The 27,429-nt window shown below is 50.8% G+C and overlaps 3 protein-coding genes across 5 annotated transcripts in view; all 3 read left to right on the top strand.

Annotated features, from left to right (window-relative positions):
* The first annotated feature begins 1,018 nt into the window (after window positions 1-1,018).
* Npm2 (nucleophosmin/nucleoplasmin 2) lies at window positions 1,019-8,204 on the top strand. The gene is made up of 8 exons (XM_055609926.1): window positions 1,019-1,175; window positions 1,267-1,352; window positions 1,444-1,566; window positions 4,109-4,202; window positions 5,231-5,400; window positions 5,581-5,621; window positions 8,038-8,071; window positions 8,160-8,204. The coding sequence occupies exons 1-8, from the start codon at window positions 1,118-1,120 to the stop codon at window positions 8,202-8,204; spliced, it is 651 nt and encodes a 216-aa protein (XP_055465901.1). The 5' UTR covers window positions 1,019-1,117.
* Window positions 8,205-14,090: 5,886 nt separating this feature from the next.
* Window positions 14,091-19,300, top strand: Fgf17 (fibroblast growth factor 17). Of its 2 annotated transcripts, none has more exons than XM_055609915.1 (5): window positions 14,091-14,125; window positions 14,287-14,323; window positions 17,046-17,190; window positions 17,439-17,545; window positions 19,007-19,300. In XM_055609915.1, exons 1-5 carry the CDS (start codon window positions 14,091-14,093, stop codon window positions 19,298-19,300), a joined length of 618 nt encoding a protein of 205 aa, XP_055465890.1. The 2 variants fall into 2 exon arrangements, with proteins under 2 accessions (XP_055465890.1, XP_055465889.1); XM_055609914.1 differs by having other exon boundaries at window positions 17,013-17,190.
* Window positions 19,301-20,131: 831 nt separating this feature from the next.
* Dmtn (dematin actin binding protein) overlaps window positions 20,132-27,429 on the top strand; it is a 30,594-nt gene continuing 23,296 nt past the window's right edge. The window contains exon 1 of one of the 2 annotated variants that reach the window (XM_055609887.1): window positions 20,132-20,195. The gene's annotated coding sequence lies outside the window, so the exon portion shown is untranslated. Of the gene's footprint in view, window positions 20,196-26,115; window positions 26,355-27,429 lie in introns of those variants that run through there. The other variant, XM_055609890.1, reaches the window with a different exon arrangement.

The raw sequence follows: 27,429 nt of genomic DNA, 5'->3' as shown, positions 1-27,429 counted from the left end.
AACTGAACAGGCATTTTGAAAACACCAGTTTGCACATAACCAATAATCACCTTAACATTCAACATCCCTAATCATCAAGGAAATGCAAATTAAAAATGAAATACCACATACAGGCTGAAGATACAGCTCAGTGGTAGAACATTTCCTTTGAGGGAAAGAAAAACAAAATGAAATAGATCCTCTAGAATGGCTAACTGTAGGAACACTAGCAATGCCGAGTATTGGCAAAGATGCGGAGCAGTTGCCATTTTCATACACTGTAGGTAGAAACATGACAGTAATCGTTGCTGATGCTTCCTGCCAGTAGGCAAAGCATCTCTAAGTCAAGTAGCGAAGGCACCCTGTCTCCGTAACCTCAGTGAATCCCCACTAGCTGTGAACAGTGGTTCTCACATAAGGCTTCTTTCTGGGCCAGGGGCAGCAGCTTCACCTGAAAACTTGTTGGAAATGCAAATTCTCTTGGGCTGACCTAGACCTGCTCAATAGGAAACATTGGAGGGGATGCTCAGCAATCAAGTCTTAAAGGAGTGCCAGGTGATTCCAGGGCAGGAGAGGAGGAAGAAAGAAGGGCTACTTTAAAGCTGATTGGACACCGGCCAGCCTCTCCTCCACCCCAGGCTTCTTAACAGCCTGGTGTGGAAAGCTGGCCCTTAGGGGAAGCCAGATAAGGACCTGCAGTTGGAGGCGAAACCCATGACTGGCAGCACAGTAAGCTTGAGCAAGGGAAGAGTGGGACACAGATGCAACTAGACACACATCCCCGTGTCTCCTCCTTCTCCACACTGGGGTTCTGGGAGGGACTTGGGCTAGATAAAATCATACTTCTTTCTGTTAACATTTTGAGTGTTTCTGTCTCAGGTCTGGGGATGCTCTGATCAGCTGGAGGTGGGAGCAGGGTGTTGGGAGAAGTTGGTCTCTAGTAGTTTTTAATGGCTGTTGGCAATAGAAAGCATTCCCAGGCCTCAAGCAAGCCTTTCTTACGGAAAGAAAAGAGCTACTCAGAAAACAGTGATAACAGCTGAGCAGAAAGCAGGGACCCAGGACTCTGTCTCACTATAGACACACTTCTGCCCCCGCAACACCTCCACACCTCCGCCAAGCCACCCAGCAAAGTGACATGAGTCGCCACAGCACCAGCAGTGGGACCGAAGCCACAGCAAAGAGCATGCTCTGGGGTAAGAGCAAGGGTAGGATGCGGTTGCTGCATCTCTAACACAGAGGAGCCCATGAGCTTCCCAGCCCCACACCGCCATCTTCTCTGTGCAGGCGGTGAGCTCAGTCAGGAAAAGCAGACTTGCACTTTTCGAGTCCAAGGCGAGCAGAAGGATGGCTGTAAACTGCTGCTCAGCACGGTGGGTGTCTCCTAAAGAGAGGAAGGAGGATGGAGCAGGACGGATCCTCCAGTCTCAACAGGTAACAGCTTTCTCCCATCACCCTTCTCAGATCTGCTTGGGGGAGAGAGCCAAAGAGGAGGTGAATCGTGTGGAAATAATTTCCTCAGCAAACCAGGAGGAGAGAAAACCACCAGTCACCATTGCCACTCTGAAGGCCTCCGTACTGCCCATGGTGAGTCTCTCCCTCCAGGCCCCGGGAGAAACTGTCACTGCCCTAGCTTCATCCTCGGATGGGCCCGCACATAAGTGTGCGTGCCTTCATGCCCCGGGTTTCTAGCCATGCTAGAAAGGCCATGGTGCCACACGCCTGTAATCCCAGCACTCAGGAGGCAGAGGCAGGCAGATTTCTGTGACTTCGAGGCCAGCGTGGTCTGTGAGTTCCAGGACAGCCAGGGCTACACAGAGAAACCCTGTCTCCAAAACAAAAGAAATACAATATGGCCCTGACCACAGAGGGAAGCCATCCCAATTCCTGCTTCCCAGAGCCTTGCAACCATCAGCAAGCCGAATATCCTCTTGAACGGGTGTCATGTTTAAGCTATTTACTACTAGTCGCTAAGACATTGTTGTTAGATTATATTTGGGTTATGAGTCTGGAAATTCTCTTCCTTCTACTAAATACCCAATACTGGCCACAATTAATCATTATTTGTGAATAATGGCAGGTTTGTAATTTAGAAGGTTTTTAAAATTATGTATGAGGGGGAGAGAGAAAGTGTGCAAGTTTAGGCATATACACCACGGTACATGTGGAGATCAGAGGCCAACTTTCAAGGAGTTGGAACTGTACTGTTGTGGGTCCTAGGACTTGAACTCAGGTTTCCAGGCCCTACACAGCAAGTGCTTTCACCTGCTGAACCATCTCACCTGCCCTTGTTTGCTTGAGACAGGGTCTCGTATTGTGTCACAGGATAGCCTCATTATCTTCCTGCCTCGCCCTCCCTCCCTGGTGCTGGGATAATAGGTGTATGCCACCACGCTGGGCGGTCTTCCTTTTTCTGTACTCTCACCGCGTTGCTACCTAGGCTAGGACCTTTGGTATAATACAAATACTCCCAGACTTAAAAATGGGCTTGTGGCTTGCAAATGTCGTAATTGGAAAATGCCTTTACTACACTTATCTCGCGGAGCACCCTGGTTTAGAACCACGACATGCTGTAAAGGTATCATGTTTGCCGTTAAAAAAAAAAGCAGGGCAGAGGAAGTGCCATGATGCTCATTACCATGGCTGGCCCTGATTTTTCTCATATATACCTATCACTGGCTCAGAAAAAGATCAAAGTTCAGACTTTAGGTATGTTTTCCACTAAATGGGTTTAACTTTTGCATCCTTGTAAAGTCAAAAACTCCCGAGTAACTGAGAGGTGTAATTAGGTAAGTGTGAATTGAACAGCTGACATCTTTTCCTCTACCTTTACTTAAAAGATGGCCCTCCATGAAGTGATTGACAGTTAGGCTTCACCAAATTAATGAAGCCCCCTTCTAACACTCCTGCACTTTAAGTTCTTATTTTCATTCCTGAATAGGGAGTTGAATTTTATCATTCTTCGTTTTTCTTTAGATTTTTACTTATTTCTATTTTACACGTGTGAGTGTTTTGCCTGCATTTGTCTGCACAGAACATTGGTGCCTGGTTCCCACAGAGGCCAGAAGAAGGGTGCTGGCACTCGAACACGGCTCCTCTAGAAGAATAGCCAGTGCTCTTAATGGCCAACCCTTCTCTCTGACCTCTCAAATGTTTTTTGACTCACCTGATCCCAGGTTCTTCCTCCATCATCCCATTAACAAACCATTATGTTGGTAGAATAACATTTGAGCCTTTTGGCTTCCATACTTGGTCATGTGAACTTTTTTTTTTTTTTTAAGATTTATTTATTTTATTATGTATGTTCTGCCTGCATGTACACCTAAGTGCCAGAAGAGGGCACCAGATTTCATTATAGATGGTTGTGAGCCATCATGTCATTGCTAGGAATTGAACTCGGGACCTCTGGAAGAGCAAGCAGTGCTCTTAACCTCTGAGCCATCTCTCCAGCCCTCATGTGAACTCTTGATTCACTTTAATACGTCAACATCTTTCTTAAGAATTCCTGGGGTGTGGGGGTGGTGGACAGACATGCATGCCACAGCATGGTAATCAGAAAACAGCTCTGTGGAGCAGTTTCTCTCCTCATGCCTTCTGTGAGTTCAGGGGTTAGACTCTGACCACCAGGCTTGCTCAGCAAATACCTTTCTGCACTGAACCATTCCTCGGCGGAGCCAATTTATTTCCTTTCGCTTGTTTCATGGTTTTTTTTGTTGGTTGGTTGGTTGGTTTTGTTTTGTTGTTGTTGTTGTTCTTTGAGACAGTCTATGTAGCCCAAACTGGCCTCAAATTGACAGTGGTCCTCGTGACTGTCCCTCCTTCCAGGTGTTGGGGTCCAGGTGTGTACCACACTGACTTCCTCTGTTTTTATTAGTGAGAAGCAGAAAAGTGATTTCTTCATTGTGGTCACATTGAGAAGAGGAGGGACATTTGTTTATGTGTTTGGAGTTTTTTGTTTTGTTTTGAGACAGTGTCTCACTCATGTCACCCAGACCAGCTAGAATTTACAATCCTCTTGCCTCTGCCTCTTGAATGCTAGGATTACAGCATTGTGTAATCAGCCTTTACCAGGGGCCAGGCTGAGTGACCTGTGTTTTCTACATTGCACTGATGTCCTTTTCCACTGCAGGTTACAATAACAGGATTGGAACTTTCTCCTCCAGTGACTTTTCGGCTCCGGGCTGGCTCAGGCCCTGTGTTCCTCAGTGGCCAGGAATGTTATGGTAAGTTGTATTGTAGGTACCTGAGTCCTTGAGAGAGTCTTGACTTTTGTACAGGTCCTCCAAAGGCAAATGATTACCAGCAGCCTGCACTAGAAGGCTGTGACAAAGGCAGTAGTCATGGCTTTTCTCTCACCTTTCCATGTCCTCTGTGGGCCTCAGGCCTCAGCTGTATCATGAGAATGAAATGACTTTTGTTTCAGCTTCAGAAAATATTGTAAGGTAAACAGGGTATTCCAGGGCCTATTATCTTAGCTCAAGCCAGCCTGGGCTACAAAGCAAGACCCTCCTTTCCAAAAGAGAAGCTCTTACTATAAACTAGTATTTGGAAGTATTTCAAAGATTGACTCCTACTAAGCCTGAAGCTATAAAGATAACATGGGCCATAGCAACTTGCCATGTTGTCACCTTTAAGAGCTACCTTACAGCCAGGAAGAGGTGATGCACACCTTTAATCCCATCACTCCCTTAGGAGGTACAGGTAGGTAGAGCTCTGAGTTCAACCCCAACCTAGTCTACAGAGTGAGTTCCAGGCCAGCCAGGACTATACAAAGAACTTGTCTCAAAAATAATAATAATAATAATAATAATAATCCACCTATTAGCCCTCACCTCTGAAAAGGTTCCACCATCTCAACATGGCACACTGGGGACCAAATTTCTAGTACATGAACCTTTGAGAGCCGGTCCATACTGTAGCCTCACCATCTCCATCCCTTCTCCTGCTCGCCCACCTTCAGTCTTGACCCAGCCAGTTCTCAACACACATCCTCCTCCTGCCTGCCCTCCTTCCCCTAGCCCCTCTCTTCACCTCTTTTCCTGCACCCTTACTTCACCCTGGCCTCCCTGCATTGGAGGGAGAAACGGGAATGGATATTTGGCCCATTGCAGAAGAGGAACCATCTCAGCCCAGTGCTTGCTTGGGGATAAACTCAGAGGCAAAAGGATCCTGGAGTGGGAGGGAGGCATTAAGCCAGTGAGTCAGATGCTCTCATTTTCTCCACTCCTGCCTACTTTCCATACCATTACAGAAACTTCAGACCTAGCCTGGGACGACAACGAGGAGGATGAAGAGGAGGATGAAGAAGAGGATGAAGAAGAAGATGAAGAAGAGGATGAAGAAGCAGATGTATCGCTAGAAGAGGTCCCTATCAAACAGGTCAAGAGGGCGGCTCCCCAGAAGCAGGCAAGCTTGGCTAAGGTGAGGGGGAAAGAAATGAGATCAGGCACCAGGACCTTGGTGGGCCTCCCAGGCTGGGCATTTGGGACAGTCCAAGGCCACCACTAAAGTTCTACAGGTCTCAGTTGGGACTGCTCAACACTCAAGAGTATGTCCTGGCTCTAGGTTAACTCCCCAAATAACATCTGATTTTGCTCCCAGAGAAAAAAGGTGGAAAAAGAAGAGGAGGAGACAGTGGTGAGGTAGGTAATTCATGCTGTTAAATCCTCCATCACAACCAGCACTAAGCATTGAACCCAAGGCTTCTGGCATGTTAAACAACAGGATACACTGAGCTACAGCCCCAGACTGTGTGTGTGTGTTTGGCCTGGTTTCATGGGTTTGTTTTGGTGGTGGTGATTGTTGTTTTGTTTGAGATAGGGCATCAGCAAGTTGCCCGGGCTGACTCTACACTCACTGTATAGCCCTGGCAGGCCATGAACTTGTGATCCTCCTGCTTCAACCTCCCTAGTAACTGGGATTACAGGCCTTCACACCAGGCCCAGATGACATAGTAAAAGTTCTTACTGTGAGATAGCTAGTCCTGGGAAGCAGGATGCGGGCAATGTGTTTACTTGCATGCACACATGCAACAGATTCAACAGCCCTCGTAGGCTAGAACAGCCCTCAGAAAGCATGAACAGTCTTTCTGATCTGACTTCACCTGATAATCATTCTACCCAAAAACAAAAGAGTTCAAGATCTACACTCAGAAACTCACAGTGCCCTTATTCAACCTTAGTCCTGGAAATAGCATTCTAAATGTCTGTCAACGTAAGAATTGATGAAACAATGACCCATCATTTTTTTTCCCTCTGTGGTGCAGGGTAAATGGAATATATGTAGGCTTTGGAAGCATGCTACCAACCTGGAAAGGGCTAAAATTAAGAGAACAGGTGTGAATTCGTGTTCATGTCATGTGTTAGAGAAACAGCTTGTCTAAAAGTCATGCTAACGAGTAACATTGGAAATTAATGAAAAACATAAGTTATTTATTATGTCTGTTTGCTAAATTATGTGCAATGAGGTTAGCATTACTTTTAAGGTGAAAAAAAAAAACATGTATTATAGCAACTCTTTTAGTTTAGTTTTAGTTTTTCAAGATAGGGTTTCTCTAGGTAACCCTGCCTGTCCTGGAATTTGTTCTGCAGACCAGCCTGACCTCTGCCTCCCAAGTGCTGGGATTAAAGGCATGTGCCACCACCACCCAGCTTGACCTTTTATTTTATTATCAACTCTTTTAAAAGTGTATTTAAAAAGGCATCTTTTTTCATCCAGGCCAACTGCAATAAAACACCAGTCTCTTGTTACAGAGGGCAATGAGTACCTGAAAGAAAACCACCAAGACTAGAGACGCTGAGCCTGAGAAAGCACTGGGCAAATCCTTGAGGTTCTCAGGCTGTGGAAGCCCTTCTCCTAACCAGGAACGCAAACTTAATCCATACAAACCTGGGGAGAATGTTAAGTCTCCTAAGCAGCCAGCACCATGGAGACGGCATGGTACATTTGAAGACCAGTGAACCTGAGGTCTGTCTAGACAAAATCCTGGAGCTGCTCAATGGGGTAAATGACAGATTGGAGGCAATGATGCAAAAATGTGAGAAAACTGAAAGGGAGGAGAAGACCCTTTCCCTCTCTGCCTATGTAGGCACAGAAGTCACAAAGCAAGAGTGGACCTGTCTGCAGGATTAAAGCCAGCAATGGCAGAGCAGCAAATCCACTCATCACCCACATATATGATGAACAACCCAGGCATATTTCAGAGTCACTGGGAGTTCTGAGGATAAATCTCTTTGAGTCCCCCAACCCTTAGAGATCAACACATAGGTCATGTCAACAAGCCTCTTAAGATCCTGTAGCCAAGTCTAACAGAACCATCCCTCAATCTGCCTCTTTACACAATTTAAAATTTAAGCCCAGGTATCGTAGCACATGCCTTTGATCCCAGCACTCAGGAGAAAGAGGCAGCTATGTCTGAGTTTAAGGCCAGTCTGGGTCTACAGAGCAAGTTCCAGAACAGCCAGGGCTATATAATAGACCCTGTCTCAAACAAAAACAGTAACAAAAATGTATGTAAGTATATATTGTCTGTTGAGCCTATCCCTCCATACCCCCCAAGCACCCCTCTTATGAAACCAGCCCCCCTCCTGCTGTAAGAAGATCAGTTTTTACACCTGAAAGAAAAGCAATGGAATTCTAAGAAGAAAACACACTCCTAAAAGAGGCAGAACAAAGAAGGAAGGGAGGCAAAGGTGAGGCTGAGCTCACCAGCAGAGGACTTGCCTAGCAGGACATTGAGTCTGCTCCCCAATACCACAAAAATGAAACTCAAAAGTGGGTTGGGAATCTAGCTCAGTGGTAGAGTGCTTCCCTCAAATGCATAAAGACTTAAGTTCAATCCCTATAGCTGCAAAAAGTAAATATATGCAAAAGGGAGAGGAGCAAAACAGCAGGAGGGGTGACCAGGGAGAGGGACAAGCCTGTAGCTTTCTCTCTCCGGACCAGGCCCCTGTCTAGATGAACCGTTCCAGCTCTGCTCCTGCATGCGGCTATTGGGAGGGCTCTGTCGTAGCATAAAGCTGCAGTCCTCTTGCCCACCCTGTTCCTGTTCCTTTCCAGGCCCAGCCCTCCGGACAAGAGCCCCTGGAGGAAGGTGAGCAATGAGAAGCTTGGGCTGGCCCTGCGGAAGGCTGCCAGGCCAGGGAGAGTGGGGCACCTTCAATCTGTTTTTACCTGCACAGGGGAGATCTACACCCAAAACTAGGAGGTCTGCATCCAAGAAATGAGGAACTCACCTTGGCATCCCCTGTGTCCAAGGGACAATGTCTACCAGCTGTGCTGGGTTGCCGGGTGTGGACTCAGGTGGACCTGAGTCTAAATGTAATAAGGTGTTGTGGGAGCCATACAGGAGCCCAACAACTCAGCCCTCACGTTTCAGGAGGCTCTTGGAGGAGAATGCCTGATAAGCCGGTGTGGGGCCACAATAAAATTTGCATGATCAAAACCTTCCTTTGCCTTTCTCCCCACCCCCGTGGGTCTCCTTGCTGCTGCGCTAACTCATGTGCCCAGCAGAGGGCAACTGGGAGCAAGAAACCAGCTCTGTGTTGCTCTTCCTAGGTTTCCATCCCAGGATGGAGGCAAGGCTTAGGTGGCCAGCCTCAGCCCTGTCCTTAGTGACCTGGGGCTGGGGTGGTTTGCAAGTGCAGAACCCTAGGACCCAGCCGACTTTTGCTACCAGGAAGGGCCTGACGCAGGCCCAAACTGTCCCATTTCCCTGCTCTTCTCGAGCAATTGTCAAAGTTATCTGGGACAGCTGGGGGACAGTTCAGGCTGCTACTACAATTATGAGATGAAGGCCCATATGGCACTTAACAGAACAGGCCTGTGACAGGGTGAGGCCAGGTGGCACCTGAAAAAGTGACCATTGCAGGGCTCTGGCTTCCTGGCCTCCTTAGCATGCTGAGCTAGCTTTGGAGCCTGTTCCCTGGGGGTAGAGTGGAGGTCAAGGCTTCATCCCTGATTTGAGAAGGACACAAAATAATTCCAGGGCAAGGGGCTGTGCTTGTGGAGGAACCTGTAACAAGCAGCTCCTGCCCCCAACCCCGGCATCCCTGTCGGCCAGGCTGGAAACAAACCGACAAAGAGCTGCCCCAAGACTCCTATGTATGAGTCCCAGGAGGTTGCAACCAAGCTTTGACTTTTGTTCAGTTCCTTGGCCCTTGGCCTATCCAGCCTGGTTCACTGGTATCAGTCACAGCTGTATAGAGAGAGCCAAGCCTGCTACCCACCTCCACTCCTATTCAAATCACCTGCAGCCTGGTGGTAACACAGCCAACATCCTGATTTCAGTTCCTGGAAAGTGTTTTGGAGGAAGGAAACCAGGGTGTTAAGAGATCTGAGCAGGCCTTCGGAACAGGCAGCTGTCGTGAAGAGGGAGGGGGAAAGCTAGCAAGACCATTCCTGTGAACGCAGCTGGTCTGAGGTAGGGAAGGACTCCAAAGTGTCCATCCAGAAGGAAGGCTTTCACGGCAGCATTAGCCACAAGCTCAGGCTGCCTTGCTGTCCCGAGACTTGGTCCTTTAATCATCACAACACCACCCTGGGGCGGGTGATGTTAGCTTAGTTTCTTAAACAAGAAAACCAAAGCACAGTTAACAGTCTGCACCTAAGTCATGGAACAGAAGGGGGAGTTAAGACAGTCTGGCCTCAGAACCTTTGCTTTGACCACTCTCTGATGGAGAAGTTCCTGCCAGTATGCAGGAAGCTGAGGGCAAGAGCTCCAGCACAGTTCTCTGTGTGAGGGAGGCCTATGGATGACCAGGTACAGACATAGCAGAGACTTCTTTCTTCCTGCAGCCCCAGGCAAGGCTTTACAAACAAGGCCGCTTAACAAATACACCAGATCTGAACATGTGGCCACCTAACAGGTACGTTAGTGACCATCTGACTGGATTTACAGACCTGCAGTAGGGTCAGATGTCAGTCCACGCTGCTAGGGGTGGTGCCCTTTGCCCTAATGCTCCTGTGTTTCTACAGGAAAAGGACAGGTAAGCTGAGATTGTGTTTGCAGTAGCTCAGCTGTTAGGACAGGTGTGAGACAGCCCCAAAGGGGGGGGGGGGGGTGTCAGACATGGCACTAAGAGGTGGGGATTAACCAGAATTTTGGTAACCACTTCTCACTCTGGTTATTAGCACCTCTCAAAGCCCCCCATAAATGTTAGTAAGCCCTTCCTTCTCCCCTCCCCAGCTCACGCCTTCAAGGGAGACAGTCTGCTAAAGTTTAGGTAAACTGAGTCTGAACCACATAGAGGGTCATCGTCCTCCTTTCCCCTCCGTGCAGTATGAGTACTTGTCTCAACTGACATTCATGATAGCCATTTCTTTTTTGTTTTGTCTTGCTTTTTCAGGTATGATGACATTCATTTTTTATTTATGTATATGAGTTCTCTATTTGCATGTATGTTTGCATGACAGAAGAAACTATCAGATCCCATTATAGATGGTTGTGAACCATGCGTGGTTGCTGGGAATTGAACTTAGGATCTCTGGAAGAATGTCCAGTGCTCTTAACCTCTGAGTCATCTCTCCAGCCCTGGTTTGGTTTGGTTTGGTTTGATTTGGTTTGGTTTTTCGAGACGGGTTTCTCTGCATAGTGTTGGCTGTCCTGGACTCACTTTGTATATCAGACAAGGCTGGCCTTAAACTCACAAAGATCTTCCTGCCTCTACCTCCCAGAGTGCTGGGATTATAGGCGTGGGCCACCACGCTAGGCCTTGTTTTTTTGTTTTTTGGTTTTTTTTTTTCTTCAAGACAGGGTTTCTATGTGTAGCCCTAGCTGTCCTGGAACTTGCTCTGTAGACCAGGCTGGCCTTGAACTCACAGATCCAACGGCCTTTGTCTCTCTTGTGCTGGGATTAAAGATGTGCACCACTACTACCTGGCTACATTCCCTCCCCCACCCCCAAAGGAAAACCTGGAGCCAGAAACTTTTCAAGTCACATAGCAAGGAAAGGAGAGAAGATCCGGAACCCAGTCCCCACCCCCCACTCTCCATGCTGTGTCCCACCTGTGGTCGGCTACCATCTCCCCCAGGACTGCAAGAGAGCAAACCTAAAAGCCAGACCTGAAAGTGCCAAAGAACAAGGGACAAGAAGCCAAGGCTACCTCACACACAAAGCTATTTTCTATATCCCCTGGTACCAGACCCTGGCTGAGCCTCAAGACCAAATTTCACTGCCAGCATCTGTTACCATGGAGACTTGGGCTGCACCAAGGACCAACCAGTGAGTGACAATGGGCGCTGTCCCCAGTGACTAGAACCAGGTGCTCAGGCTCAGAAGCCTTGACAGCAACCACTGCCTCCTGGTGAATGAGCCTCAAGAGCACAAGCTGTTGATGCCCCCTGGTATCCTCTGCTTCCAGAAGACACCATCTCCATTGCATTCCAAGCCTTTAGCTGTCTCCCGAGCCCTCCGACCTGTGAGCCCGCCTGACTCTTCAGGTTGAATTCAGGTGGAGTGGCCTTCAAACACTCAGTCTGGGAGAGGGAGGGATGTGGGAGTAGGAATGAGGTCAAATGAGTCCCCCAAAAGACAGACTGGGTTGAGCCTCAAATGGTGGATAGAATGTGAGGGAGGGGTGGAAATTCTGTGGGGTGGGAGGTAGAGGTATGCCGAGCAGGTAAGAAGGGAGTAGGCTCTGCTGGCCACTGGGTTCTTGGCCCCTTGGCCCAGCCACACAGTCACTTGCTGTTACCTTCTAGTTTTGACTTGGCTTGGTTTTTTTGTTATGTTTTTTTTTTTTTTTTGAAAGATTTATTTATTATATAGTGCTCTGTCTGCATGTGTGCCCACACACCAGAAGAGGGCACCAGATCTCATTACAGATGGTTATTAGCCACCATGTGGTTGCTGGGAATTGAACTCAGGACCTCTGGAAGAGCAGAGCTTTTAACCAATGAGCCATCTCTCCAGACACTCCCTGACTTTTTTTTTTTTTTTTTTTTTTTTTAAGATACAGTTTTGTATGTCAGACTGGCCACAGACTTTCTATGTAGCCAAGAATGACAATGACCTCTAACTGATCCCCTGGCTGCTTTCAGTCTCTGAAGTACTGGGATTACAGGCATGCAGCTACACCTGGCTTAAGCAGTGCTAGGGATGGAACCCGAAACTTCATGAATGCTAAGCCAGCCTTCTACCAACTGAGCTATACCCCCAGCCAGCCCCAGTTCTAACTTTCTTTAAATTTGATTCCAAAACCCTCCTGGTCTTTGACTCCCCCTAATAATTCCCACCTTCTCAAACTGCCCTCAGAAATTCATTCCCAGGCTCCCTGCCGTGGCATTTTCTGTCTGCAGAAGAGTGGGCGGAGCACTAAAGGCCCCTGCTAGAGCTGGGCAAAGCCCCTGGTTGAGGTACAGGGGGAGGTATCTGCTATCTTGCTGGGGGGAGGTGGCGGAGTGGCAGACCACTTAGTGGATTTTTGGTATCTTGGGAAGGTGAGAAGGAACCTGGAGGGGACCTTCCCTGTCAGATCTTTAAAAGGCAAATAAATCTACCTCCGTGCTGCTCTGTGAACTCAGAGACAGGGAGCTCATTCATAGACTCCCCAAATCATTCTTCCTTTCAGTCCCCCACCACCCACCCTTCTGTAAGGAGAGATCTGGTCACCAGCTTTCAGAACCTCAGCTGTGTGTCACGTTACAATCCAGTTCAGCCTGTCAAATGCGGTGGTGGACACCTTTCATACCAAAGTCTGGGAGACAGAGGCAGGTAGACTTGTGAATTTGATGCAAGATTGGTCTACGCAGTGAATTCCAGGTCAGTTGATGCTACATAATGAGACCCTGTCTTGGGAAGAGAGAGAGACAGATACACAGAGAAAGACAGAGAATCCAATAAGGTCTCTGAGCTCTAAAATAAAAATAAAGCCAGTGGCAGGCTGGGAACCTGGAGGGCAAAGTCACAATTCCAGGAAACAGAAAGTGCCTAAATTCTGGAAATGTGGCTCCTCCATTCACCAGCTGGCTTATTCTGAGCAAATTACCTCCCCAGATGTCTGTCTCCTATCAGCAAACTACAGCTAATATACCTGGCTTGGGTGCCCAAGCTACATGGGACTAAGGGTCCTCTGTCCACTCTGCTGGGCACGTCATCCCAGGCAACTGCTATGGGACACTGGTGGATGGGGCCTCCGAGGCTAGGGCTGGGTCTCAATCCCAAAATAAAGCCCAGACATCTTAGGGATTTCTACGCTGGTTCACTGTCGTCTCATTTTGGTCCTCCAATACTCCAGCGGCTGTCCAATTTTTTTTCACAGGAGACTACGAAGGCCCAAGCAAAAGTGGCTCCCACTCTTCCTCGGGTCTCCATCTCAGACCCGTTTTTGTGACCTTTGAGATCTTTCCAAGAGCCCTAGCGACACCTGACTCCCCACCTCTGGCTCCAACCTGTTGCATCCACTATTCTCCGCCTTACCCCTCCTTTCTGGTAGCAAGAGGTGACAGCAGAGAAGCGGAGCCAGCGGCCGCTCAAGCCAAGCCCACCCCTGCTCCCTGGAGGGAGGCTCCTCCTTTTAAGGCTGCTTCTGGGAATTCCCACCCCGAGCCAGAACTCGAGACCCCAGCCCCAGCTCGGTACCTGCAGCTCATTCTTAAAGAGATGAGGTTGCGGCATCAAACCTGAGGGCGGGAGCAGCTGACCCTGAGAGGGGGAGGGCAAGGCGCCTCCCTCCCGGTGCCTGCCCCTCGCCCCGCACTTCACCGAGGCCAGCAGGTCCGTGCGGGTCAGAATTAAATCCAGAGAGATCGCAGGGGCCAGCCTCCTGATAGAGGACGCTCTCTCGCAGCTCCATCCTTTGCGCCCGGGGACCCCTGCCCGAGGCTGGTAGCCCAAGAGTGCCAGTACGAGTACGCCAATCGGACCAGCTCCGGCTTCACAGCCTCGCTGGCCAGGAAGGTGGACACCTCGCACCTCAGTCTCCCAATTACGCCTCCTCCCACCCCTCCATCCCCTTCGGCTAGCCTTCTTCCCTCCGTCTACTTCCATCCCTGAAAACCTGTGGCTCCGAGAGACCTTGGCTTTCTTGGGACTCTACCCCAGGGGCCTGCCCACATCCGCTCCTGAGTTTGAGGGGCAGAGGGGCAATCGCCCCAAGAAGTCTCTCCAGCGATGGGAGCCGCCCGGCTGCTGCCTAACCTTACCCTGTAAGTGTGATGCCTGTGACTGGAGTTCTCCTTGTCATTTCCAGCCCCAGGAATGTTGTACCTTCCGGGGACTATCATTGGGCAGGTGGGGCAAGACAAAGGTGGGGGACGGGTGTGCCCTGGCGTGCCCACACCTGGAACTGCCTTGTCTCCTCAAACAGGTGCTTGCAGTTATTGATTCTCTGCTGTCAAACGCAGGTAGGCACCCCTGCTTAGCCCCCTCTCAACCTTTCCCACCTCACCTCGAAGGAGGGGAGGCAGGACTGGCCTCCCCCAGCCCAGCAACTGCTGAGGTTTGGAGAATCAGTTCAGAAGGTGGGTTGGAGAACAGGCTGAAGCAGAATGGGGGGGGGGGGGGGTAGGCTGAGGTTTGCCTCCCAGGTCTTCCGAAAGACCCTCCTGGCTTCCCCTGGGTCTCTGCTTTCTCCTTCCCTCTGTGCTGGGCTTCGGAATGGCTAAGGGCAGGGTGTTGTTTATGTCTGAGGGATAGAGCCCTGGGGCAGTTAGAAGCCGGTGGAGGCAAGAGCTCAGGTAAGGCTTGTGCCTCCAGGTACCTGAAGGGTTTGGGTTTGAAACCACTTGTTTGGTCCAGTCACCCATCACCTACTATTACCAACATGTTTGGACCATAGGTCTCAGGCACAGTTGGAGTGTCCAACCAGGTAGCGGGACCCATTTCCTATAGGGTTTCCTAGGTCAAGCCTAGAGGTTTGTTTGGGATGGAATTCAGGGCTTACCTCTCCACACTCACGCACACACCTCCCACCCCCAAGCCTCAGCCCCCAGCTCAAGGCAAGGCCCGGTCCCTTTTTTGTGATCCTCCATAAAAGTGCAGCTATTAAAATGCACTGGTCCAGAACCGCTCTGGGGAGAGATGGCCTGGCTTTCCCAGGCCAGAGGCCTGTTTCTCTTCCCATCCACTGGAGACTTTTTTTTTTTTTTTTTTAAGGTAAATGCCTTTTCTCTGGAGTGGGAAGGGGCTGCCTTTGAAGCAGTGGGGGTAGGGGTGGGAGAGAGACAACACCCCCCTTTTTCTTCCCCCTTTTGCTCTAGCCCGTTCCAGGCCTTTTGCTTCACACATATAGGGAGAGTAAGAAGAAAGCCCCCAGCCTGGCAGGGAGGGGGCTGGGGGTGGGTCCAACCTGTTCTGGAAAGGGAATTAGCACAATGGTGCTGCTGGCCTGGGCGTTTATGGCCTGGCTGAGGCCCCATTCAGGACTCAGGGAAGGTGGCAAGGCAGTCCTTTCCCCCTTGAAGTGCCCCCTCACCCCCTGGGAGGGGGGGCAACAGGCTGAACCACAGCCATGCTTGAGGGGCTGTCTGACAAGCAGCTGTCTACCGTGGTGGAGGGGAGGTCCCCCCACAGCGGGAACATGAAAGGAACAGGCAAGGTCCTGTGGGAGAGGGACTTGTGGGCTGGGGTGGGGGGAGGCGTGGGCTACTTTTGTGAAAGATTTGAAGGAGGACAAGAAGAGGAGGGGTTTGGGGGGCGCCTGCTATCTGCCCCTGACCTGGAAGAGACTGCCAGGGGAAGGCTGCCCGCCAAGTGGGGCGGACATCCTGAACCTGGGCCAGAAGGCTAAGGCTGAGCTAGACAGGAACCCTCCAGGGGCAGGGATGCCTGTGAGGGCTAAGCGGCACACTCCCCAACATAAGTGCTGGCCTCAAGTTTCTCTAGGGTGGGATGCACAGTAGGTCCCGCAGATGTTCTCATGCTCCCAAAGGTCTGGCAACACCTGACCTTTACAGAGTGGTGTCAGGAATAGACAGCAACAGAAGGGTTAGTTGGAAGGGGACAACCCTGAGCGGGTTAAACCCTGGCCTTGAGGCTACTCTTGAACCACCACCCCATAAGTTGATATACCCCACCCCTCTATCTAGGATAGTGTCTCCTAAAACATGCTAAGCTGTGTCTAACTCTGTCTTGGTCCAAGTGACCGGCTTCAAGCTTGAGATAATTATAGTGGAAATTGGGCATTAGGAACAGGGAAGTGAGGTCCTTACACAAGCCTTTCATGCTGAGTTGAGGCTATAACCAGCAGCTGGCAACTGTCACCCTAGAAAGCACCTTGGAGGAGATTGTACAGAAAGATTTCTGTCCCACTCGGGTAAGGCTGGGTAAGGCAAGCCCCAGTGTGGAGATGTGGTACTGGACAGGCTTGATGGATGGTGGAAATAAATGGCTCCTTTCACCACCCTAGGAGGCAGGCCACTAAATACCTAGAAAACTGCCACAGGCAGGCAAGTGACCATAAGAGCAGCCCCTGGTACCACCTTCTACTGATGCCTCTCTCCCCCTACACTAGGCATATCTCTCTCTCTCTCTCTCTCTCTCTCTCTCTCTCTCTCTCCCCTCCAGCTTCTCTAGGACACTTTGGATAAGTACCTAATAGGCTCTCAAAATGCACTCCCAGTGGTTAAGTCCATGCATTTAACAAACCAGCTGCAGGTGTGCTGGGGCTGGGGCCTTTCAAGGCTAGTGGGGTGTGTGGGGCATTCTAGTGGTCCTGATTAATGGAGCCAAGACCCCAGAGAAAGAGGAAGGGATTCTGGCTGTGAGTTGCATGTCCTGCGCACCTGTCCTATAGAATATGGGGACAGGACACACAACCTTAAAGATTTCTTCTAGCAACCTGTTATGATTGCAGATGTATGCTGTTTCACTGTGTTTCCCAAGACTGACAACCACGAGTCCCCCAAAAGTCACAACTGGTTCATGCAGCATCCTGGGAAGACCATGGGCACAGGCAGTCTTCAGCTTGCACCCTGCTCTGCAGGGCACACAGCCAGCCCTGCTCATTTACCTCCTCACCCCACTCCCCAGATGGGCCAATGGTGGTGTCACCCAAAGCAAATTGACACTATTTTTCCCTTGGTAACCGCAAAGGGGGAGAATCACCCGTCTCCTAATTTTAACCAGTACGTGAGGGACCAGGGCGCTATGACTGACCAGCTGAGCAGGCGGCAAATCCGTGAGTACCAGCTCTACAGCCGGACCAGTGGCAAACACGTGCAGGTCACCGGGCGACGCATCTCTGCCACAGCCGAGGATGGCAACAAGTTCGGTAAGACCTGGCCTTTAGCCCTGACCACTTGTACCCTGCCCAGCCTGGCCTCCGGGTTTGCTCCCAGCTCCTGAGTCAGGGGGCTTGAGGTACTGTGGATAGAGGAAGCCTCTTGGTGCTGCAAGCCTGATAGTTCACCATCCCTTTGGCCTGACTTTGAAGGGCAGACCGATTGGGGGAAACCCTTGCACATCCCTGAGCCGGCAGCCCTGGTAGACACAGGTCCTTCTTCCTTCCTTCCCCCACAGCCAAGCTCATCGTGGAGACTGACACATTTGGCAGCCGGGTCCGCATCAAGGGGGCAGAGAGCGAGAAGTACATCTGTATGAACAAGAGGGGCAAGCTGATTGGGAAGGTGAGGCCTGAGACACAGGGTGGCAGACAGATGTCGTCTTCCCTGCTGGAGTAAGGGCAGGCGGGGCCACAGCACCCGTACTCACTCTTGCTACCGAACAAGCGCACTTGGTTAGAGCCAGGGCTCCTGCTTGACAGGTTGAGATCTTACTTTGACAACCATCTCATCCCTCAATCTCTATTTCATTTTTTTATTAGTCTAAAGATTTATTTATTTTTATCCTAGGTGTATGAGTGCTTTGTCTACACCTATGTCTGTGCAGCACCTATGCCTGGTGCCTCTGGAGGTCAAAAGGAATCAGATCCCTTGGAATTAGAGTCACAGATAGATGGTTGTGAGCTGCCACGTAGGTGCTGGGACCTGAACCCAGGTTCTCTGCTGCAGCAGCCAGTGCTCTTAGGCTGGCTAACACATTTCTTCAGACTCTGATCCCTCTGATTAACTCTCTACTAATTTTAAAATATTTATCTTTATCTTATGTGTGTGGGTGTTTTGTCTGCATGTGTGCCTTTGCAGCACATGCTGGTAGAAGCCAGAAGAGGGTGCCTGACCCCTGAGAACTAGAGTTCCACTCTTTAGCCTCCATGTGAGTACTGGGAATCAAACTCTGGCCCTCTGGAAGAGCAGCCAGTGATCTTGACCACAAGCCATCTCCCCAGTCCCTATACCTCTATTTTAAAGAGTCCTCGTGGCCCCTGGTCTGCTGAAATCACAGGGGATCCACAAGGAACCTGGTGCTGATGTAAGGGATATTTCCCCAGCATAGAACAGGAAGAATTTATCATCTACATGATGTTGTGTGTGGTGTGGTAGCCCATTGGAAGGGCAAAAAGGTGATAAGAGTTGATAGTTGGGGTATTCCTGTGTGTTAGAAGCTCTCCCAAGCTCAGCGGGGTTCATGGACAAAGGCTAGCAAGATGCATGCTATGCACTTCCTGGTGGAGCCTCAAAGCACTGTGGGTACAGAGCTTCCTTTAGAACTGCCCAGTCTTGACTTCTGGCTCTGACTGTACTCACTTCTCACCTATAAGGTCATGGGTGTGGCTGGCTCCCATCCCTCTCTCCACCCTGTGGGGAGAGCTCCTTTCAGCCAGAGAGCACAGAATTCTCATGAGCCACATCCATGCCCCCAAGCCCCAGCACTGAATTATGTATTACCCTGATCTTGACCCTCCATGTGAGCATCCAAGGGAACTGAGTGAGATTCAGTGCTTTCTCAAGGCTTCCTCAAGGGACTCAAGTGTCTTAGTGATTTCAGTTCGGCTCTGATTCCAAGTACAGCCTGTGTGTACTGCCCACTGTTTTACCTCACTAACAAAGGTGCCCATCCCACCAGACAGTTACCCTTGGACACAGTTATTCCTTGCTCCCACATGGGTCCTACCAAAAATAGCTCCAAAGGCAGACAACCCAGCCAGGGTGAGTGGACAAATTCCCCTCCTCTGCTCCTTTCTTCTGTAGCCAAGCGGGAAGAGCAAAGACTGCGTGTTCACGGAGATCGTGCTGGAGAACAACTACACAGCCTTCCAGAACGCCCGGCATGAGGGTTGGTTCATGGCTTTCACTCGGCAGGGCCGGCCACGCCAGGCCTCCCGGAGCCGCCAGAACCAGCGAGAGGCCCACTTCATCAAGCGCCTCTACCAGGGCCAGCTACCCTTCCCCAACCATGCTGAGAGGCAGAAGCAGTTCGAATTCGTGGGCTCAGCCCCCACCCGCAGGACCAAGCGCACTAGGAGGCCCCAGCCCCAAACGTAGTCAGGAAGGCCATAGTAGATGCCGGGTAGATGACCCCCAGCAGCCTTCCCTCTCTCCTCTAACTCATCCAAAGATGGGGACTGGGGTGGAGGGTGGGGAGCTAGACCCCCAAAAGGATCCCGAGCGCATGAAGTTTCTGATTCTCAGCTGGGAAGGGTGGACACCACACTCTGGAGTAGGCTTTTTTGAGGACAGGGACAGTCCCCAGGAGAGGAAATAGGGTCTCCTTGACCTAAAATGCTGCCTCCCAGCGTCTGCCTGAAACAAGTGAGTAGGCCAGCAGATTCAGGGCTTGTAGGACTGTACTCGTTTATCTTGCTCCCAGAACCAAATACCCAAACTCCTGACCAGACATAGGAAGGGGCTTTGGGTTTTGTTTTCCAAAGAGAGAGAGAGAAAGAGAAACAAAAGCCAGCCACTCTTGAGATTTCTCACCCCAGGCCTGCGCCCCCACCCCAAGCCCCAGAATAAAACCATTTTCCTGCAACCGGGTCCGCTGAAGAAAGGTGGGCAATCAGACCACAGAACTCAACTGCGAAGTGTCTGGTGCTGACCGCACCGAGAAGCCAGGTGCTAGCTGGGGAAGATGGGCGCCTGGGCACACAGGTGCTGGAGCCTGCGTGTTCGGCTGTGCGGGTACCGGGAGGCTAAGGCCCTCTCAGGCCCGGGGGACTGGCGGCCCCTCCCTCCGCGAGCTCCGATGTCTCCGCTCACGCGACTCGTCCCTGCTACCTGTAGGAGAGAAGAAAACCCAACCCCTAGGCGCGGCCCTGAGCGGCTGCTGGCAGGGACAGGCGTCCTGTGGGGCCCAGGCCTGGGGAGGGGGGGGGGCGGGAGGAGCGGGGCCCGGGGACGCCAGAAGTCACCTCGCGGGGAGCAGGATTGCTTTTTTCCGGTGAGCAGGGCTGGGAGGGGGAGGAGGTCTGGGACGAGCGGAAGCGGTGGGGGCGAGAATGTGTCCCCCTTGTTCTCCCGGGCGGAGGCGGGGGCCACACCTGAGGGCAAGCCTTAATTAGAGGCGGCCGCAGGCTGAGAGTGGAGGGGGAGGACGCCCAGCCCCCATCGAGCTTCTGGGGTGGGCTTTCCCAGAGGCTTCCAGGTGTGCCCAGGGGTGGAAGCCATAAAACCGCCTTTCGCACGGTGCGTTGGCTTTTAATCTTGTCAAGGGGGAGGTTCTTGTGTCTGGGACCCTCCTCTCAGTCCCTCTCCTCGACTGATGGACTCCTCAGGCTCAGTTTCCCAGGTTAAGAAAAGCGGGGAGGAAAATTATGAAGAGAGATGAAAAAGGATGAAAGCTGATCTTCATCCACGTCTCCCAAGAATTAATTGAAAAAGTCCAGGCCAGAAGTTATAGGACGAGGGAGCTGGTTTAGTCTGAACTGGAGGTGGGCTGCGTCAGACAGACAGAACCAACTCAGGGCTGGAACCGAGCCTGAGCCCCCAACCCTGGGCCATTTAGAAGGTGGAGCCGACAACAGCCAAGAGGGAGGTCCCGCAGACCTAGGATTGACATTCTCCTTCCAGCTCGTCATAATTGCTTTTCACCAGGTTGCTTTTTTTCTGTCCCTCATCACAAAGAGCCTTAATCCTAGTGAAGACCGCCGGACGTGTTGGGGGTAGTTTTCTGGGGTGTGTGTAGGGCGGGTGGTCTGGGGCTGCAGCTGATAACTGGTGAGTTCAATGGAACTTTAAAACTGGGGCAACACCCAGCAATTACTTGAGGACAAAGGGTTGGGGCCCCCAAGGTGTGGAGTATTGGGACTTTGGGGGGCTGGGAGGACTTTGAGAAGGAGAGGGGGGCTCTGATCCCTCTGATTATCACAGGAATTTGAGACATTCTTTAAGACTCTAGACTGCCTCTCCAGCCGGGCCTTGCCCACCCCCACCCTCCCCTCTTGGGTTAGAGACAGCTTCAAAGGTGGACTGGGCCCTTTGTCTGGCCTCGGCTTTCTTCTCAGGCCTTTCTCGGCCCCTCCCTCCCTCTTTGACCTCCCCAGCACAGACAAGCCTCTCGGGGCCAGCTCCAGAAAGCCCTCACTGTTTCCTTTCTTGCTGTTTGAGGTGAGGCCTGGCAGTCAGGGACAGAGTATGTCAAAGAGTGAAGGGACAGTTTTGGAGAGCAGGGCTATACGGGAAGGGAAGCCAGGAGCATCTCAGAAAGCCTATCTCAGAGAGCCTTCAATCTATCTGATCCCTGGTTGGGCTCAAAACCCACTCCTCACAACACCCCTCAGCGTCTTCTCCCAGCAGGCAGGATCCCTACCCTAGGTAGCTTTTCATATCCCAGAGCCTTCTGGACAAGTTGGACATGAAAATGCTAGAATGAAGAAGCCACAGCCAAACATGATGATATATACCCCTGTAATCCCGGCCCCTGGAAGCTAAGACAAGAAGACTGAGATTTCTTGCCTGGACTACATGAGACCCTGTATAAATAAATAAAGAAACAAACAAACAAATAAAAAGTAGGATGGGTCTCTGGTAATAAACTAGTATAAGGGGTTTATGGTAGGAAAGAGACTTCTCAATGGATTTCAGATCCACATAGAGACTTGTGCAGCCATGGCTGCTTCTGGTGCCTGAATCATACATGCAGTCTAGCTTCTTGCTAGACAATAGCTTCTTGCTATAAGGAGCAAGATGAACCCACTCAGGGAGAAGGAGTGGAGGGAGGCAGCAGAGACTCAAGTCCTGTGATATAGCATTACCATAGTCTAAGAATAGCCTCCACATGGCTGTCTTTTGCTTTGTCCCTCACTGTCCTATCCTCTAAACTCCAAAGGAGCTAGTGTAAGGAAGTCAGGAATGATGTCCATCCACTTCTGATGCCACATGGCGGGTTCTATTTTTAAGTCACGTTGTTCAACAAGGTCCATTGGATGCCAGTAGTCAGTGGCCTCCCAGTTACTAGGCCAGCAGTAGGCCTGTCAGTTCCACGTCTCAGCCTTCGCCAGCAGTAGGCTGTCCACCCTGGCTTCGATGCCCTGTTCCAGTAGAAACATCTCTAAGCCTTTTATGGGCTTCCTTCCTGAGTATCGTCACCTGGAAAGCCAGGGGCACCTCTCAGCCATCACTTCTTAGCAGACTTTCTCCAGGTTCCGTATAAATGAAGTCTCTGCCTACCCACGTCTGTGCATCCACTTACCTGCCAAATGCACACATCTTTGAGGCCCATCAATCCTAGCCTTGTTTTCACACATCCTGCCCAGCCTCCACGTGAAGCCCTTACAGATGCTTCCAAAACAAGAACACTTGCTCACACCACGCACGCACACACTAATCGCACCACCCTCTGTTTTGCTTACTTTATTTCTTGTCGTGTGTGTGTGTGTGCATGGTATGTGTGTGGACAGACTTTCATGTGAAGGACACAGGACAAACAGAGTTGCTTCTCTCCTTCTACCTTTACGAGGGTTCCAGCCATCAAACTCAGGCCATCAGGCTTGACCACAAGTGCCTTAACCTGCTGAGTCACCTCCCTGGCCCTGTTTTCGTTTTGTTTTCAATAAAATTTTGTTTGCTTTTATTTTGTGTGTATGGGTGTTTTGTCTGCATGTATGTTTGTGCACCACATGTGTGGCCTAGTGCCTTCAGAGAATAGAAGTAGGGGCTAGATGCCCTGTGGGCAGTTGTTAAACACTTGAGGTGGGCACTGGGAATTGAACTTGGGTCCTCCAAAAGAACAGCAAGTGCTCTTAAATGCTGACATTGCTGAGCCATGTTTTTCACCCCTGGGGGGGGCTTTTTGTTGTTGTTTATTTATGTGTGTGTGTTATATGTGTGGTATGTATGAGAGCAGGGGGACGTTAGTCAAGTGGCAAGGACATATACAGTCTCATGAGCTTTAGTCTGCAGTGCGCACTGAGCTGGAACGCACTCTGTAGCCTGGGCTGACTTCAAACTTGCAGCAGTCTCCCTGACTCCCAGGTGCTGGGATTCCAGGTGTGAGTCACCGCAGTCACTGCAGTGTTCCCAGATCTCAGTTCTGAAAGGTTCGACTCAACTGTGCTCTTGTCTGGCTACTTCCCAGCACTACACTGTCTATCTCTTACAATGCAGGCAGGACGGGAAGCTGGAACCCTCAGGTGTACTCTGAGACAAGGGGGTCCTGAGCAGTTACTTTGAATTAAGTATTCATTTCCTCCCCTAGGTACTGAATCGCCCTGTAGATCCTCCAGTTAATTAAAATGTTGGAGAAGATGGAGCTTTCAGGGCACTTGAATTTTAATTGGAGAGATTAACCCATAAAAATATGGTTCCTCCGTTGCGACTTTTTGGAATTCTCTCTCCCTCTTAAAATTCAAATAAAAGGGCATCCAGGTGTGGTAGCACCGCTGTAATTCTATCACTTGGGAATGAGGGGATTGAGGCATGAGGATTTCAAGTTCAAGGCCAAGCTGGGTCACTTATCTAATGAGGCTCCTTTTTAAAAAGAAAAAAAGATCCCCAAAGAATAGATAAGTTTTGGGCTAAAACTGAGCACCATCCTCATGTCTCTAACAGCAACACTTAGGCTTAAGAAGAACTTGAGGCTGGGCTACGGAATCTCAAGGGGACAAAAGTTTTGGAAATAAGGAACTAAAATGTACTAATTGATAGAACTGTGCCAGGCAGCAGGCAGGCAGGACCCCATTGACTGCCTCAGTCATGCTGTGGACATTGTTTTTGCTTGTCACTCAAGTGCGTCCTGCTGTCTGGGTCCTTGCTCTCTGGCAGGACCTCAGTGCAAGTCTCCACTCCCAGTATGGTCGGAGCCGAAAGCGTACATGGGAAAACAACTGGAATGTTGGGTCAAAGTGTGAAGGCTGGTTCTGGCTCTGTGTGTGGCAAGGATGAGACTACGAAGGGCTCTGAGAGAGGAGTGACAGGTACAGTGTTCTGGTGGCAGCACCCTTGCTTGGTGCTGAATCTCTGGGTCTTAGAGGCTAAGATCCAGTTTCTAGCACAGTGGTTTTCAACCTATGGGTCACAACCCTTTCCCAGGGGTCACCTAGGACCATCAGAAAACATATTTACATCATGATTTATAACAGTAGCAAAATTACAGTTATGAAGTAGCCATGAAAATGATTTTATAGTTGGGGGTCACAACTCGAGGAGCTGTATTAAAGGGTCAAAGAACTAGGAAGGTTGAGAACCACTGTCCTCGTAGGAAGAAGAAGTGTCTTCCAGTCTCTGCTGGGAAATACTCACTTTTTGTTGTTGTTGTTTTGTTTTTTTGTTTTTTGAGACAGGGTTTCTCTGTGTAGTCCTGGCTGTCCTGAAACTCACTCTGTAGACCAGGCTGGCCTCAAACTCACAGAGATCCACCTGCCTCTGCATCCCCAAGTGCTAGGATTACAGGCGTGTGCCATAGCGCCCAGCTACTTTTTTCAAAAAATTGTTTCTTTGGTTTTTCCCTTTTTTTTCTTTTTTCCTTGTATGTATGTATGTATGTGTTTGTTTGTCGCTTTATTTATTTATTAAAATCATACTATATGGCCTGGGCTGGCCTCAGACTCACAGCAATCCTTCTGCCTCTGCCTCCCAAGTGTTGGGATTATGGACATAGGATACCACATCCATCCTAAACTGGCTACTTTTGGCTTTCATCCTCCTTTTCTTCTTCATCTGGCCTGGGTCTTTGTCCCCTCTTCCTCTCCAAGTGTCCAGGTGCCCTGGCTCAACCTTTCTAGGAGTTAATATTTAGACCTCATAGGAGCACCCAGGTTGGTGCAAGGGGTGGGGCCTGGGCACTGGAGTGAGACTTGGACAGAAGCCTGTTGCTTGGGCCACAGTCCTCTCAGGAAGTGTGGCACCAGTGACCTTTGTGGAGAAAATAGCCCAGGAGTATTGTCTGAGCCTGGAACCCTTTTCCTGAGAAAGGAAAGAGTGTCTATCCTCTGCTGGGACTGCAAAGGCCTCCTCACAAGACCTGAGAGCTTCAAAAGGTATACTGGCCCTGTCTAAGGGAGGCCTCCTTGCCTGTTGGGTTGTTTGAGGGTCTGGAAGAAGCTTATCTAGGACCAGAGTCAACTGGAGCCTGGGGTTAATGTCGCCAGCTCCTGGGGAAGAAAATTTATATGACAGAAAGGAAAAAGAGGGAGAAGAAAGTCAGATCAGAAGGGGAGTTGGGCCTTCCCAGGACTTGGCTGGATGGAACCCTGTTCTCCACAGATAGGGCGGGGCAGGGTGAGCAAAGAGTGGAGGTAGAGAACATCAAGGCAGAGGAGGGTCTCCTCCACCACCAACACGCACTCACCCTCACCGTATCCCACCTCCCCTGCCCCACAAGCACACACCAGATTCATCCTAGCAAGGGATGACCTTGACAACCTGAGGTCGACAGAGGGAGCCCTAACTCTGTGGACCCTTTGGCTCCAGCACTGACTGGGCTCTAGCCTGTTCCTGCCCAAGGAGTCTGGCTGATAGGCAGACATTCCTAAACACCAAGCACCATGCGACTGAGGTTCTGGGGGAGTGAATTTGGGCCTTGAGGGACTAAAATAGGCTGTCTTAGACTCTTTGGTCTAGGTCAGGGGGTAGGGGCAGATCGGGGACTTGAAAGAGGTACCCAGGTAGATGGTAGAGGTAGGAGCCCATGGCCACACATCTAGCCCAGCCAGTGACCTTCTGGGATGCCGTCCTTCCAACACCAGGGCTGTAAATCCCTTGTTCCTGTCACCTTTCCCCACGTACTGGATGGGCTGCCTAGAATAGGGTCGTCATCCTTCCAACCGGCCCGTTGTCTGGCCCTGAATTATGGTTCCCTCCAGACCACTCCTGGAGCCAATCCTGGCTTAGGAGAGAGTAGGGGGAGGGCACACCTTGGTAGGGTACAGTTGGGGGCACAGTCCCAGCTTTGTAGGCTCTGCAGGGTCCCTCCCTCTGTCCCTGAGGAAGAAGCAATACGAGTCAGTTTTTCTCCTCCCCCTCCCATCGCTGCTGAGCTGGGCCTGGGCTGCCAGGAGGTTGTCTTGGCAACGGGAGGCGGAAAGGAGATGCGCTGAGGGATGGAGGTGTATGTCACCGCAGAGGCTGCCGTGTTCCTGCCCCACGCCCCAGGCCCTTGAAGGTACTGAGAACCCTCCCCTCTTGTTCCCCTCCTCCTGGCCCTTTCCCTGGACTCTCCGCACTCTTCCCTACCTCACAGGCTGGCTTCCATCAGGCAGGGACTCCTCTCCTTCTGGATTTTTGACTCCCATCCAGGGCTAACCCACCTTATTTTAGGCTCCTGTCTACAGCTGTCCTTTCTGACATCAGCCGGTTCCCAGCATACCTCTGGAGACCCTTGCACTGGAAGACATGTCTCCTGGGGTGGGGTCTGGAAGGGGCTGGTAATCAAGGGAGGAGGAAGCGAAGCTGAGGCAAGAGCAAAGTCAGGAATCTGAAGGGCTAAGTGTCAGATCCCTGGGTACTTGGTCTTCCGGAGGAATGGGAAATGCTTTGGAGTAGGGCCTCCTTTCCCTCCCATTCTTTCAGAGCCAGACTCCCGGGCTACAAGGGTGGAGTTGAAGGGACAGACATTGAGAGGCTGAGGCTGTGGAAAAAGCCTGGTAGCTCCTCCTCCACGCTGTGTCCCCCTCCCTGCACATTAAAGGTATACCCCAGGTATACCGCGTACGTCGCTTCTGGCCTTTCCTCCATGCTTCTGTGGATTGGCTGTTTCCTCCTTCACCCCAGGCTTTTTTTTTTTTTTTCCCTGTACCTTCCAAGCAGCTAAACCTGGATTCCCTGCTCTCCTTCCCCCTCCTTCAGCAATCAGCTACCTGCCTCCATCATTTCTCCTTCTGTCCAAGCCACCTTCAGGATACAGTCTTCTCTGTCCTCCACTAATCCAGATATACCCCCTCCCCCTCTGTCCCCTTTAGTCTCTTCAGTCTTCCTCTTTTTGAAAAAGGAGGCTGGGGCCATATTCTTACCTGTCACCTTCAAGCCCCTCCCCCTGAGATTTTTCCATTCAGAAACCCCAGACTCCCCCCCCCAACCTCCAGATCCTAGCTTTGCCCCAATAGCTGCTGATATCATCAGCTGACCGGCTGTGGGCAGCGGTTACCAGGGCAACGGCAAGGCTGCCTAGGTAGGCAAGTCTGCAGCCGACAGGGAGGTGGGGAAGGTAGCCAGTTTATGCTAATAAGGGTCAGTGTCCA

The sequence above is a fragment of the Psammomys obesus genome, unplaced genomic scaffold (assembly GCF_907164565.1).
Source record: "Psammomys obesus unplaced genomic scaffold, mPsaObe1.curated_primary_1811, whole genome shotgun sequence".
Lineage (NCBI taxonomy): Eukaryota > Metazoa > Chordata > Mammalia > Rodentia > Muridae > Psammomys > Psammomys obesus.
Note: the sequence above shows the minus strand (reverse complement) of the source record. Positions and strands in the feature narration are given on the sequence as shown.